The sequence below is a fragment of the Folsomia candida genome, unplaced genomic scaffold, assembly GCF_002217175.1.
Source record: "Folsomia candida strain VU population unplaced genomic scaffold, ASM221717v1 Fcan01_Sc017, whole genome shotgun sequence".
NCBI lineage: Eukaryota > Metazoa > Arthropoda > Collembola > Entomobryomorpha > Isotomidae > Folsomia > Folsomia candida.
Genome location: NW_019091209.1, coordinates 492,244 through 505,632, shown reverse-complemented (window position 1 = coordinate 505,632; position 13,389 = coordinate 492,244). Strand labels below are relative to the sequence as shown.

The following is a 13,389-nucleotide window of genomic DNA, read 5'->3' as shown; positions in this document are numbered from 1 at the left end:
TAATTTGTCTCGTGTCATGATATCGCAAATTATTATGTATAAAATGAAGGAATTCATGTAATTTGTGCCTTCCCGACATTGGCATGGATAAGAAAAAGGCTTACTTAACATACATATGTAAACCACTACACTTTTCGTGTGATGTCAGTTTACTTGGAAATGATGAGCATTCATGGAAATGAGATAATTTCTCACTGCGTATCTGTGTAAGTATGACATTCGACCCCTGCCGAGAGCTTGACTGCTAAGAATGGGAGTCTCGCAGCGAATGCTCTCTGAATTTTTGCAAACTAGTCTCACTCGATGACAAATTTAATTAGTATGAAATTTGTAAAAGACACGATCTCCAAATGGCACGTTTGGCCGAAATGTTTGCATCCGAAGAGGAGAAAACGACCAATAAATTTAGAAAGTGTAGAATTTGTCGACTTTACAGCCCGTTTTGTCTTCTTCGGATGCAAATATCTCGACCAAACGTGCCCATTTTGAGATCGCGTCTTTCGCCAATTTTATTCTAATTAAATTCGTGATCAATTCACACTAATTTGCTAAAAATCTGACAGTATATGCTGGGACGTAGGTATTTATTTTTAAAATGCTCACCCATTTCACCCATATACTGGTTGGTGGACGGAGTGAGGAGGAAGTTTTCCCTTCTCTTGGGAACGTTCCTTTTCGTTCAAATGCTCCGCTGCGAATATGAGCGCTTCGAGTCCTCTGAGCAACTTCCGGTGGTTGACCTCCATCTTGTCCAACGGGAACGTCTCGTGCTGCTCGGAAGTATCCCGGTTAACATCCATCTATTCTCTGCACAGAATATTATATATTATTACGTCAGTATTTACATTACAGTGGAGGGACACATTATAGATGAAAATTAAACCGTTTAAGGGCAAATTAGCTCATGGTTTTTCCCGCAAGAACAATGAAAACCACGAAATACGTAACAAAATAGAAAACATAGTCGCTTAAATGAATATTACACGGTAATAAAATGGTGGGAGAACGACCATTGTTCAGGTCATGCACTTATCATTTCAGGTTATCATTCTCTCACCTTGTTGAAAAATACTTGGCTCGTGACGTGAGGGTGTGAAAGGCGGGAGTAAGTTTTTCTATTTTTTGAAAATCTGAGTCCTACAAGAAATTTCAAATGTAAATCTAAATATTTAAGTATTTAAAGTAAATTTTCGCCCATAATTAAGCCCACTCACCAAGTGAACTCCGCGACTTCGACGAGTTCCTTGTCAGTCACTAGTTCTTATCTACGAAGAGAACAAAGGTTTTTTGTCAAAAACCATATATTTTAATTATTGTAGTAAAATAATAATGGTTGAAAGTTAAAATTCGTTTAATTTTAATTAAAAGATAAATAATTCCCACGTGCCTGGCTTTGTTTTATGTATTTGCGGCTGATTTCTCGTTGGATCGCATTTTCCCCAACTTTCTCATTTCGAGAGTTTCTCATCTCTCAAAATTCATAAACTTTTAGTACTTTAAAAAAAATTCCTAATTAAAAAATAATAATTATTTGGTGTCACTGAAGGTTTTGCGTTTCAAAGGATTTGCATGACTCTTTTAAAAATCAATGTATAAAGCGATGTTCATCTTGAGAAAAAGTAGTTGCAAAAGGGCTCATGAAAAATATAGGTAGGATTTTTTTAAGTATTTTGAATCCTGGTACAATTTTATTTTATGAATGAATTGCTATCTGCATGAAGCACGTGTGCATATGACCATACATGTTCACATTCATTCACTTAATGGTGAATGAATAAAATATTCATTCAATATTCAAAAATTGAATGCATATTTTGTTTAAGTTTTGAATGAATGAATATCTATTCAATTCGTGTGAATGAATAATGAATGAATTTTTTTTCTTCATTCATTTTTTTTCTTAATGCTTAATACATAGGGAACGTTGAAAAATTCGTCTAATACGGTGAATTTTTATTAAACTGAATAACGCAGGAAAAGTGAATAAATGTTGAATAATTAATGAATATATTTTTTTACAAATTATGAATGAGGAATGAATATTTTTTTTCAAGGCTTTGAATGAATAAATATTTTTTTGAACATGTATGCATATGACAACCACAGTGTGGTGACTCTGGTGACCACACCACCAAGGAATCCGACCGAATAAAATATTTTTCGATGGACTACTGCTCACCAGTGGCCGTGGGGACCTCGGGGGGCATTAACATTGTAGGACGGGGGGGGGGCTGGTTTATATAAGATGGGCATCGATGATTCAGATATCGAATAATCGTGGGAACATTATCTCTGTCCACATACTTCCGCAGCCACTGGAGATGAAGTGGAGATGAAAAACCATTCATCAAATGGGCTGCGTATCATAAGTAGTATGCAAACTGAGACTTCCTACAGAATTATTTGTTCACCCTGGTCAGTTCGGATATGCAACCTGCAACCTGAGCCATGCACGATTTAAGTGTGATGCAAAAAGTGACCATTCTTCTCGTCAAGATGAAATACGTCCTCGTCACTGGTCCAGCCTTGCATTTGTGTCGGCGCATGGAAAAATGGGAGCGAGAAAGGAGCAGAGTTTTATAAAAAAAACGGAAATACTTTACTACATAAAAATCGTCAACACGGTAACAAAAAGTGTGTCATTATTACAAATTAAAAATTCGATTATGCCATTTTTATCAGTCATACGAGAACAATGAACTCGTCATAAACAGTGAAATCAAGAAAGCATTAATAACAATACAAGGTATAAAAGTTATTATTGTTTTGGATGAGCAGGGCTTAATTCTTGGGGGTGAATCTTCCTCAAGTGTCTCTTCAGATTGGATTTCTGCGTGGCTTTGTGCCCACAGTGGGGGCAGGGGTGCCGGATTTTGAGATGGACACCCCTCAGATGTTCCACCATGTCACCCTTCGTCCCGAACATCTTGCCGCACTTGGGGCACTCGATGTCCTTCAACTTCCGGTGCACCGTCTTCTGGTGTCTGGCCAGGTGATGCTTTTGACTGAAGGCTTGACCACATTCGTCGCATTTGTACCGTTTTGGGTTCGAAGTGTGAATGCGCTTGTGCAGATTTAAGCTACTTCTCGCACTGTACTGCTTCTCACACTGGTCGCACGGAAAAGGTTTCTCTTTCGTGTGGGAGGCCAGGTGAGAACGATAAGTGCGGTTATCAGGGAATTTCTTCTTACAGAATAAGCACTCTCGACCCGTCCCCTGCTTCACGAGGGCGGCCTTCTCGTCTTCGGAGAGGTGGGAGAACCGGTGATTGGTCAGAGAATCTTTGGAGGTGAAACTTTTTCGACAAGTGTGACATCGCCCGCCCACTTTTTCCGTGGTGTGGACCAGCAAATGACGACTGAGCTTAGATGGAGCTTTGAACCGTTTGCTGCAGAAGTAGCAGCCGTGTCGCCAGCCCTGCCGCACCTCCGCGCGCTCCTCGCCGCTCATGTGGACGAAGAGATGCCGGGTCATATCCGTTTTGTGGGCGAACTTCTGGTTGCAAATGAGACAGGCGTGGTTCTTCCGGCCTTCGTGCGGAGCCACGTGGTCGGTAAAGTAGTGACGATCGAAGAACGCTTTTTTGCAGTGGGGGCACTTCTCCTGGAAAAGTGAAGACCGCTCCCGCTCGTCGGAGTTGAGGTGAGTGCGGGCGTGGAGGTGAGCACTGGTTCTGTTGGTGAAGGGACGTAGGCATATTTTGCATGGGAAGATCTTCTTATTGCCAATTTGCGGTAATTTCTTGACTTTTGATGACCTGCTGCTATCTGAGGGGGACTGCACGTGGTTATCGTCACGTGGTGTTGGCTCACGTAGTTGGACGGAGTGATGAGGAAATCGTCCTCTCTCATGAAAACAATCTCCTTTCCCCACTTTCTTCATTGTGGGGACGGTCGTTTTCTGCCGTGGGGGTAATTTCTGCTCCGTATCGTTCATCCTGCCAAACGGCAACGGTTCTGCTCGGAAGTTACGACGCGAGCAACCCTTTCACTACACAAAATATTTGGCATTATTATTAGGTCAGCACCAGGACTGGAGCAGGATAGACTTTGTATGAAAATTATGCATGAAATCTTACCAAAGACGACTCTTTCTTCAAATTTGCGTGTGTTCTGGATGCGCTCGGTCTGAAGATAAAACTCTTTCCCTCTTTAAAATTCTGCTTGTCACGATTTTAAACCGACCTGCAGCTCTCTTCCTTTGCGACGTTCTGCTCTCTCTCTTTATCTCAATGCGAACTAGGTGGAAATTTGGAAATATTTAAAATTTCTGGAGCTCTCGTTTAACGGGGAGCTTATTGTCTCCCTCGGACGGAGAGATGACTTGGCTTTTCTGCCTATCCGAAAAGGCAACAAAATGCAGAATTATTATTTCTGTGTGGAGAATTAAGCAAGAACATCATGCCACAAACAGAAGGTGGTAGTCGTGCATGCACGTTAATCATTCATTAATTATTCAATGCAAATTGAGAAGATTGTCGTCCAGCTCTGGAAGAAATATGCGTGTGTCCAAAATCTCTCAAGTTTGGGTATGAATCAAAATTCCTTTCCTCCGGTTTGCCTTCAGCTTCATATTTGAAGGTGAGTGGCCGTGGAACCTGTGGGGACATGTGGGGATGTTAACGTAGTAGGATAGGGGAGGGAGGGGTTTAATCAAGATTAGGAGACGATGAGGACCGTGGAGACCTTTGTCCCCTCAAGCTTCCGCGGCCACTGGTTTTGCCTTCAAGTTCAGATTAGAATTGTGTCCCACTCACCTTAAAATGAACCATTGAAATGGAATATTGCTGGAAGAAATATGCAAAAACTGTCTCGTTTATTTATGTGGCCAGATTTGTTCTCTTCCTCCTTCGGCCGAACTATCGTTTCATTTCCGGTGAAGAGAAACAATGCCTGATTTATTTTCTCAGATAACACAAAAGTTTCCAACTGCATGAAGATTACGTTGGAATTTTAGAGTTTTATGTTTTTGATGGAATGCTCGCGATAAGAAATTGAATGAACGACCGTTAATAAATTATTGAGATTTAGGTATCATAATTAGTATGCACATTGAGATTTCCTGAAGAACTGTTTGTTCCCCTTGGTCTGCTTTGATAAGTAAGCCACATTTTGAGCCCTGCGCGATTTTAGTGTGATGCACAAATTGACATTTCTTCTACACAATTTTAGATCTCATTACTCCATTTTTTTAAATTCCGAGAAAATGTGTTATGCAAAGTAGTTATGTGAACTTTATGGAATACAAATCAAGCTATATTGTACCGGTACGGAAAATGCATTATGCAAAGTGACCGGAAACTGCAACCTACAATATTATGAGTCCTGCGCGATATACATGTGATGCACAAAGTGACTTTTCTTCTCGTCACGATGAAATAGTCGTCGTCACTCTTCCAGCCTTGCATTTGTGTTGGTGCATGGAAAAACTGAAGCGATACGCGAGCAGAGTTTTACAAACAAAAGAATGGCTTTATACTTACTCAGAATTACTTCACCAAAAATTTGATTCCCGCTTCGTATCCCTACCATACTAATAGTATGGGAAGGATATCAGCGCGGGATGGAAAAGAAAAACTGAGTTGGTATTACGTACTCCATAAAAATCGTCACGGAATAAAGGTAACAACCTTTGAGTCATGTTTACAACTTAACAATTCAATGATACCATTTTTATCCGTAAACTAAGAGTAATTATTTTGTAGTAAGGAAATACAGAAAACATAAGAATATAAGAATGTAAAGCATGGGAAATATGTATGTCGTCCCTCATTGTGACGTTGTCTGGGACGAAAAGACTTTATTTTGGGGGATGAAACTTCTTTAAATGCGTCCCAAGATTGCACTTCTGCGCGAACGTCTTCTCGCAGTGGGGGCAGGGGTGCCGGATTTTGAGGTGAACACCGTTCAGATGTTCCTCCATGAAACATTTCCTGCTGAACTTCTTGGGGCATTCGGGGCACTTGATGGGTCGCGGGTCCGCGCTGTGAAGGCGCGCGTGTATGTTTACACCAGTTTTCGAAAAGAATAGCTTTCCACACTGGTCGCAGCGGAAACGTTTCTCCTTCGTGTGGGAAACCAGGTGAAAGTGGTAGGCGCCGTTATCGGCGAATTTCTTTCTGCAAAATAGGCACACGCGCCCCGAACCCTGCTTGACGAGGGTGACCTTCTCATCTTCGGAGAGATGGGCGAACCGATGTCTGGTCAGGCCTGGTTTGGACGAGAGAATTTTCCGACAAACGTCGCACCTCCAGAGCACTTTTTCCCTGAGGTGGCTCAGAAGATGACGACGGAGGGGGGAATGACTTTTCAACCGTTTGCTGCAGAAGTAGCAGCCGTGTCGCCAGCCCTGCCGCACCTCCGCGCGCTCCTCGCGGCTCAGGTGGACGAAGAGAAGACGGGTCATATTTGTTTTGTGGGTGAAGCCCTTTTTGCAGGTGGGGCAGGCGTGGTTCTTCCGACCTTCGTGCGCAGCCACGTGGTCGGTAAAGTCGCGACGATGGAAGAACACTTTCTCGCAGTGGGGGCACTTCCCGTGGAAAATTGAAGGCTGGTTCAGCTCATGGGGGTTGAAATGGGTGCGGGCGTGGAGGCGAGCACTGGTTCGGTTGGCGAAGGGTCGTGGGCATATTTTGCATGGGAAGACTTTCTCCACGCCGCGGCGACCAGGCGTCTTACCCTTTGTGTCAGTGTGCGGGAATTTCTTCACTTTTGATGACCTGCTGTTAGCTGAAGGCGAGGACACGTGGTTATCGCCACGTGCTGTTGGCAGTGGTTGGAGGGCGTGAGGAGGAAATCGTCCATGCTCTCGAGAACTTTCCCCTTTCTCCACTTTGTCCGTTGTTGGGACGAGACTTTTCTGTTGTGTCACCAATTTCTGGTTGACCTCCATCCCGTCAAAGGGCACCGTCTGCTCAGAAGTTCCCCCTTAACAAAGCTCGATCTCGTTCTATGCACAAAATATTCATTCCGAATTGAATGACAGATTTGTGAAGATTAAGAATGCAATCTTACCAACGTTTTAAAATTTGGGGGTGAGGCGTGTGCTCTGGATTTAAAAAAATTTTACCTTGTCGCACTTTTCCTGTTTTTCAGGCTCCTCCACAATTTTCAAATTACGTCCAGTTTTCTGCTCTTTTTTTCTCGATGTAAACTGGGTGGAAATGTTGGAAATTTCTAAAATTCCTGGAGGAAGTGAGCTCTTGTTTCGCTTCTAGCTCGTGGATTTCTGTCTCCTTGGACGGAGAGAAGCCTTCGCTTATCTGTGTATCCCACCAAGCGCCAAGTCTCGTGTAGTCAAACTTATATACCAAAATGCAGAATAATTTCTGTAGGGAGAACTAAACAAGAAAGTCGTGAATTGCCAATATTTTGCATGCATGCAAATTATGCACATACATATTTCTTCCAGTAACATACAAAAGAAATCCGACAAAATGATGAACAAGCTAACCACAAATGTGCTAAATTTGCGAGGTTTTTGCATCCATATTTTACCCAGGAGTGGTCAATTTACATCGCATAATTAACTCTCGATTGACCAATGTGTTCGTTTTCCATTAAATTAAGAAATTCAGACTCAATCCTATGCAAACTTTCTTTTCTTCAGTTCTCCTTCATATTCCGCTTCATTTTGAAGAACATGCAACATAACAATGGTATACGAATGGAAAGGCAAAAATATCCCACTGGCAGACCAGCAGGAATTCATAACCAAATCTGCGAGATTTGTGAATTCACGCAGATTTCTTCCAGAAAAGGTGGACAAACAGTCTTAATTTGCATGGAATAATAATTAACAAATGATCAATTAGCATTATCATCACCACCGTCCGTCTTGCTTTACTCATGATTTTTTCTTGCTAAATTCTTCACACAGAAAGCATTCCGCACTTTTTGGCACGTCTGACTATGCAAATGTACGAGACTTGGCGTTTGGTGGGATATGAGATAAGCGAAGCTACGTATTTCTCACACAGAGACCAACAAACTCTCCGGCAAACAAGACCTCACTTCTTCTTCCTCCAGAAATTTTCCAACTTTTTAAAATTTCCATACAGTTTACATTCATAAAAAGGAACGACGCCAAGGAAAGAAAACTGGATAAGCTGAATGAAAATTTGTGGAGCAGTCTGATAAGCACGGATAAGTTCGACGAGGGATACATTTTTTTAAACTCCGGAACACACATCTCACCCCCAAATTTTCTTAACGAGCCATTGGTAAGATTTCATTATGAATTTTCACCTTTACAAAATCCGTTCTTCAACTCATCTAAGAGATTTCCTATTTTTCTGACCAGCAAATTTCCACTAAAGATGTCACAACGTCTGAACCCCATACGCGGTGGGAGCGGCGCGTCGTTCGTGGTGGCAGTCGCGGGACGGAGAAGGCCCCACCGCGACCACTCTGAGACAAGCAACCTGCACAACAGCAGGATCGACACCTACTCCGGCTTTGCGGACGGTTTGGCCGATTAGAAAGGGGTCTCGAGTTCCTTCATCGTTCCGGAAGTGGGGGCGACCAAGAAGAGGAAAAGGCCGGCCAAACCGCTCAAATTCAGTGACGATGAAGATGACGATGCCAAGGAGAACGACACGATGGTGAGTGTGAGGAGGAAACGTGTCAAGTAATATGACCACGGAAGCTGTGGGGACGTTAACATTGTTGGATAAGGGAAGAAGTGGTTTATAACACGATGGAGACATCGAATAATCGTTCCCTCCCCACCCTTCCGCGGCCACTGGTCGCATTTCAGTAATAATAAAAATTTACCCTCTTTCTGCGCAGGCGGATCCGCTAGCGCGAATTGAAAAGTGGGTGAACCACCAACACGCGTCCTTTGACCCGGCGAGAGACACCTTCGCGCCTGGCAGGGTCACCTTCGCGGCTGGCAGGGAAACCTTCGCGCCTGGCAGGGAAACCTTCGCGCCTGGCAGGGTCACCTTCGCCTCCTTCGCCGACACGACGTCGTCAAGCCTCGTGACCTCGTCCGTTATCCCGGTGAGACTATAGGTCAGAGGTCAACGCAAACCAAGCTGGCGGTGGCGCCACCAATTTTGCAGATTTTGTTGACCTCCGCTACAAATAATCATATTTTAAACAGGCATATTTTAAAAACTAATTAATTGTTCCTACTCAATTTTGTGCAGAATCAGTCGTCTGATTTTTCGCTCAGAAACGCCTCCACGCTTGCGCAATCCATGGCGGAACTCGACGCCGCGATGGACGCGACCAACTTTCCCGTCGCGTTTCAAAACTACGAGAAAAAGAGGGCGGAACGACGCCGAGGAAGGAAAACTGGACGAGCTGAGCGTCTCTGGAAAATTGTGGAGGAGCCGGAATCCAGGAGGGAAGAAGCTCCCGAACCGACCCCATCTCGAACACGCACATCACGCCAAAATCTAAAAGAAGAGTCGTTGGTAAGATTACATTCTTAATTTGCATACACAAATCCATCGTGCTGAGCAATGGCCGCGGAAGGTGTGGGGACATTAACATTGTAGGATAGGGGAAGGGCCGGGTTTATATAAGATGGGGAGATGATGCGGACATCTAACAACCGTGGGGACATTGTCCCTCTGCCCCACTGCGGCAACTGCTAAAAATCTCTTGTTCCACTCCATACAAATAAGTAGTGACCTACATAATATTGCACGTTTTTCTTGCAAATTTGCATTTTCAGATTAGAAAATTAAGAATTTAGGGGTCGCATACGATCGAATGTACGAATTTTTCCTTATCAATTATTCAGTGGAAATTGGAGGCCGGGGGACATTAGCATTGTGGGATAGGAGTAGGAGGGACTACTTAACACGAATTTGCTCAATTTCTGAGGGGACCATGCCCCCTGTTTCCTCTGCTAATGCAATTATTACCGATTTCTTATTCCTTATCCATAATTTTTTTCCAGACTTGGAAAACTCAACGCCACCGGTGTCACGTGTGTCGAAAAAGTCTCTCCTCCAAAGATTCCCTCACCAGACATCGTTTCTCCCACCTCAGCGAAAAAGAGAAGGCCGCCCTCGTGGCGCAGGGATCGGGTCAAGCGTGCTTTTTTTGCGACAAGATATTCCGCGACAAAAGCCATTATCATCGCCACCTGGCCACTCACACGACGGAGAAACCTTTCCGCTGCGACCAGTGTGGGAAACAGTTCAGTTTGAAAAGTAACTTAACCAGGCATGCGCCCATTCACTCCGCGGATCCGCGACCATTCAAGTGCACCGAGTGCGACGAAGCGTTCACTCGAAAAGCATCCCTGGTCAGCCATAAGAAGATTATTCACCAGAAGCGGAAGGACTTCGCGTGCCCCGAGTGCGGCAAGAAGTTCTGTACGAAGGGTAACATGGTGCAGCCTGTGAGGGGTGTTCATGCCAAAATCCGGCACCCCTGCCCCCACTGCGGGAAGACATTCACAGAGAAAGGCAGCCTTAGGACACATTTGAGGAAGCTTCATCCCCAAGAATTAAGTCCTTGTTCATCTGCCCATTGACCCCTCGTCAAATTACGACGTATTCTTTATATTTTTCCAGTTTCACTATTGTGACACGATAATTATTCTCGTTCGACTGATAAAAATGACATGCTTGAAGTATTAAGTTGAATCCATGACACTATTTTTCTTACCTGTTAGAGACCATAACGATTTTTAATTAGTAAAGGAATTTCGTTTTAGATCAAAAAAACTGTGCTCGCGTCTCGCTCCCATTTTTTCATGTGTCGACACAAATGCAGCGCTGTGACGACGACGTATTTCATATCGTGACGAGAAGAAAGGTCACTTTGTGCATCACATGCAAATCGGTCAGGGCTGGCAATTTCAGGTTGCATATCGAAACTGATCACGGTGCATAAATAATTCAGCAGTAAGTCTCAATTTGCATATTTAAAAAAAAAACATTCAAAATATAGAACACTAAAATTCCAGCATGATTTTCATATCGGTGGAAACTTCCGTTAGTATTGAGAAAATCAGGTATTATTTCTCTCTAATGCTTAAGCCGGAGGATGGGAACAAATCTAGCCACATATGCAAGTAGACCAGACAGATTTTGCATGCATGTTTCTTCCAGAAATATTTCATATCATGCATAAGAGTCGAGCATAAGGATGACAACAAATATAAAAAACTTGCTAGACCTCTACATCCATATTTCGTCCAGGAGTGATCAATTTGCATTGCATAATTAATTAAATGCTTGATCAATGTTCCCATTTCGATTAAATTCCATATGCATGCGTCACATTGTATCAGAAAAGATTAAGAAATCCAGACTGTACATAATTCCGTTTCAATACTTCATTTTCATGAAAGTGTGGCATAATTCTCATTCTGAGGTATTCTGATAAAGGCAAAAAGATAGCACTGGCATTCAGACTGCATAATGCAGTGGCCGCGGAAGCCGTGGGGACATTACCATTGCAGGAGAGAGGGGTGCAACGGGTTTATATAAGATGGGCACATGATTAACCGTGAGGACATTGTCCACAGAGTCCACACACTTCCGCGGCCACTGCAAGGATAAGAATGGAGGAAAGGAAGTCTAATTCATAGCCAAACTTGAGAGATTGTGGAAGCACGCATATTTCTCCCAGAGCTGGACAAACCATCCCAATTTGCATTGAATAATTAATGAATGACCATCACTACCTGTTCAAAAATTCACTTTTCATTCAAAAGTCAGTCATCCCGATTTCTGATGGAAGATTATCATTCACATTTAGTCATTTTCGTTCAAGTTCATTTCATTTCACTTCATCGGACTTCATTTCATACTTCACCCCATGTATTAAGCATAGGGTGAAAGATGAAAAGAGTGAAAAATCCTTCATTCACAGTCATTCATCTGAAATGACGGAATCCTTCAGTCATTTTAATTCAAATCACAGGAAATTCATGCTCATTCACTATCATTCTTCATCATAATCAGTCACATGAATGAATGTGAACATGTCACCACCACCGCCGTCTTCCTCTTGCCACGAATTTCTTGTTTTACAGAAATTCCTCAGCATTTCGTTGTCTTTTTGATGGACTACGAGATTCAGTGAGAGATAGATTTGCCTCTTGGCAAGGTATGCAGATAAACGAAAAAGCCATCCACGGTCGGAGGGAGACAGAGACCACCGGAAAATTAGAGTTTGAACTCTTCCCCCAGAAATTTTCATCAAATTTTTAACATTCCCAAATTTCCACCGAGTTTCCGTTGAGAACAGAACGTCACCAAGCAAAGGAAGTTGGACATCGATTGCAAATTGTGAAGCAGTCCGGATTCGACGGGGGAAGATTTTTTTTACTCTGGAACACACGTCTCTCGCCCATATTTTTGGTAAGATTGCGTTCTTATTTTTCATATAAAATCTCGTCTTCAACTTGATCTGCTGACCGAATAATTTGTACAATTTGGTGCCTATTTAAAGATCGATTTTTGTGCTAGAGGAGGAACTTCCGACCATCGAAACACGACGGAATGTGGGTCAACCAGCCCCACAAGGGGAAAATCGCTCGTAGCCCAGAAAGCTACGTCCCCACAAGGAAGAAAGTGGAGAGAGGGGAAAGTTCTCCAGAGAAGGGACAATTTCCTCCCCACTCCGCCCAACCAAAGCCAACAGCACGTGGCGATAACCACGTGTCCACACCTTCAGCCAGCAGCAGGTCATCAAAACCCATGAAATTGCAGCAAGTTGGCCGAAAGGGGAAGAAGCGTGGTGGTCACGTGGTGGGGAAAGTCTTCCCATGCAAAATATGCCCTTCACCAACCCAACCAGTGCTCACTTCCACGCCCGCACCCACCTCAACCCCGACGAGCTGGAGCAGTCCACACTTTTCCATGAAAAGTGCCCCCACGGCCGAAAAGTGTTCTTCACTCGTGGAGTCTTTGTCGACCACGTGAATTCCCACGAAGGCCGGAAACCCGGGGACGACGACATATTTCACCGTGAACGGTCAATTTGTGCATCACACTTAAATCGTGTATGTTGCCGGTTGCATATCGAAACGGACCAAGGTGAACAATTAATTCTGCAGGAAGTCTCAGATTGCATATTTTAAAACACATTCAAACTATAAAAAACTATTAAAATTCCAGCATAATTTTCATACCGGTGGAAACTTCCGGTTTAGTTGAGAAAATCAGGCATTGTTTCTGTCCAGATAGAACCGGAGGATGAGAACAAATCTAGCCATGTAAGTCAGCGAGACAGATTTTGCATGAATATTTCCTTCAGCAATATGGATCAGAAATAAAAAATTGCACATATAAAAGGATGATCAGTTAACAACAAATATACCCAATTTGCGAGATTTCATTTTCAGATTAAATAAGTATTTAAATAATTGATTGACCAAAATGGATGGATGCATTGTTTGATGAAAAATTTCTAATT

At 43.1% G+C, this 13,389-nt stretch overlaps 3 protein-coding genes and 1 long non-coding RNA gene across 4 annotated transcripts; 2 read left to right on the top strand and 2 right to left on the bottom strand.

The window, feature by feature from the left end:
* Positions 1 to 2,575: 2,575 nt before the first annotated feature.
* LOC110857082 (zinc finger protein OZF) lies at positions 2,576 to 4,374 on the bottom strand. The gene is made up of 2 exons (XM_022105688.2): positions 4,080 to 4,374; positions 2,576 to 3,991 (listed from the first exon to the last, which is right to left on the bottom strand). The coding sequence occupies exon 2, from the start codon at positions 3,935 to 3,937 to the stop codon at positions 2,759 to 2,761; it is 1,179 nt and encodes a 392-aa protein (XP_021961380.1). The 5' UTR covers positions 3,938 to 3,991; positions 4,080 to 4,374; the 3' UTR covers positions 2,576 to 2,758.
* Positions 4,375 to 5,617: 1,243 nt separating this feature from the next.
* On the bottom strand, positions 5,618 to 7,345 carry LOC110857083 (zinc finger protein 62 homolog). The gene is made up of 2 exons (XM_022105689.2): positions 7,070 to 7,345; positions 5,618 to 6,949 (listed from the first exon to the last, which is right to left on the bottom strand). Exon 2 carries the CDS (start codon positions 6,890 to 6,892, stop codon positions 5,801 to 5,803), a length of 1,092 nt encoding a protein of 363 aa, XP_021961381.1. The 5' UTR covers positions 6,893 to 6,949; positions 7,070 to 7,345; the 3' UTR covers positions 5,618 to 5,800.
* A 615-nt stretch (positions 7,346 to 7,960) lies between these two features.
* LOC110857085 (zinc finger protein OZF) lies at positions 7,961 to 10,688 on the top strand. The gene is made up of 5 exons (XM_022105690.2): positions 7,961 to 8,222; positions 8,303 to 8,603; positions 8,791 to 9,003; positions 9,153 to 9,422; positions 9,914 to 10,688. Exons 2-5 carry the CDS (start codon positions 8,601 to 8,603, stop codon positions 10,493 to 10,495), a joined length of 1,068 nt encoding a protein of 355 aa, XP_021961382.1. The 5' UTR covers positions 7,961 to 8,222; positions 8,303 to 8,600; the 3' UTR covers positions 10,496 to 10,688.
* Positions 10,689 to 12,098: 1,410 nt separating this feature from the next.
* Positions 12,099 to 13,299, top strand: LOC118437886. Its single transcript, XR_004836456.1, has 3 exons — positions 12,099 to 12,332; positions 12,441 to 13,010; positions 13,092 to 13,299. It is a non-coding gene; the product is annotated as an uncharacterized LOC118437886 (long non-coding RNA).
* The last annotated feature ends 90 nt before the right edge of the window (positions 13,300 to 13,389 follow it).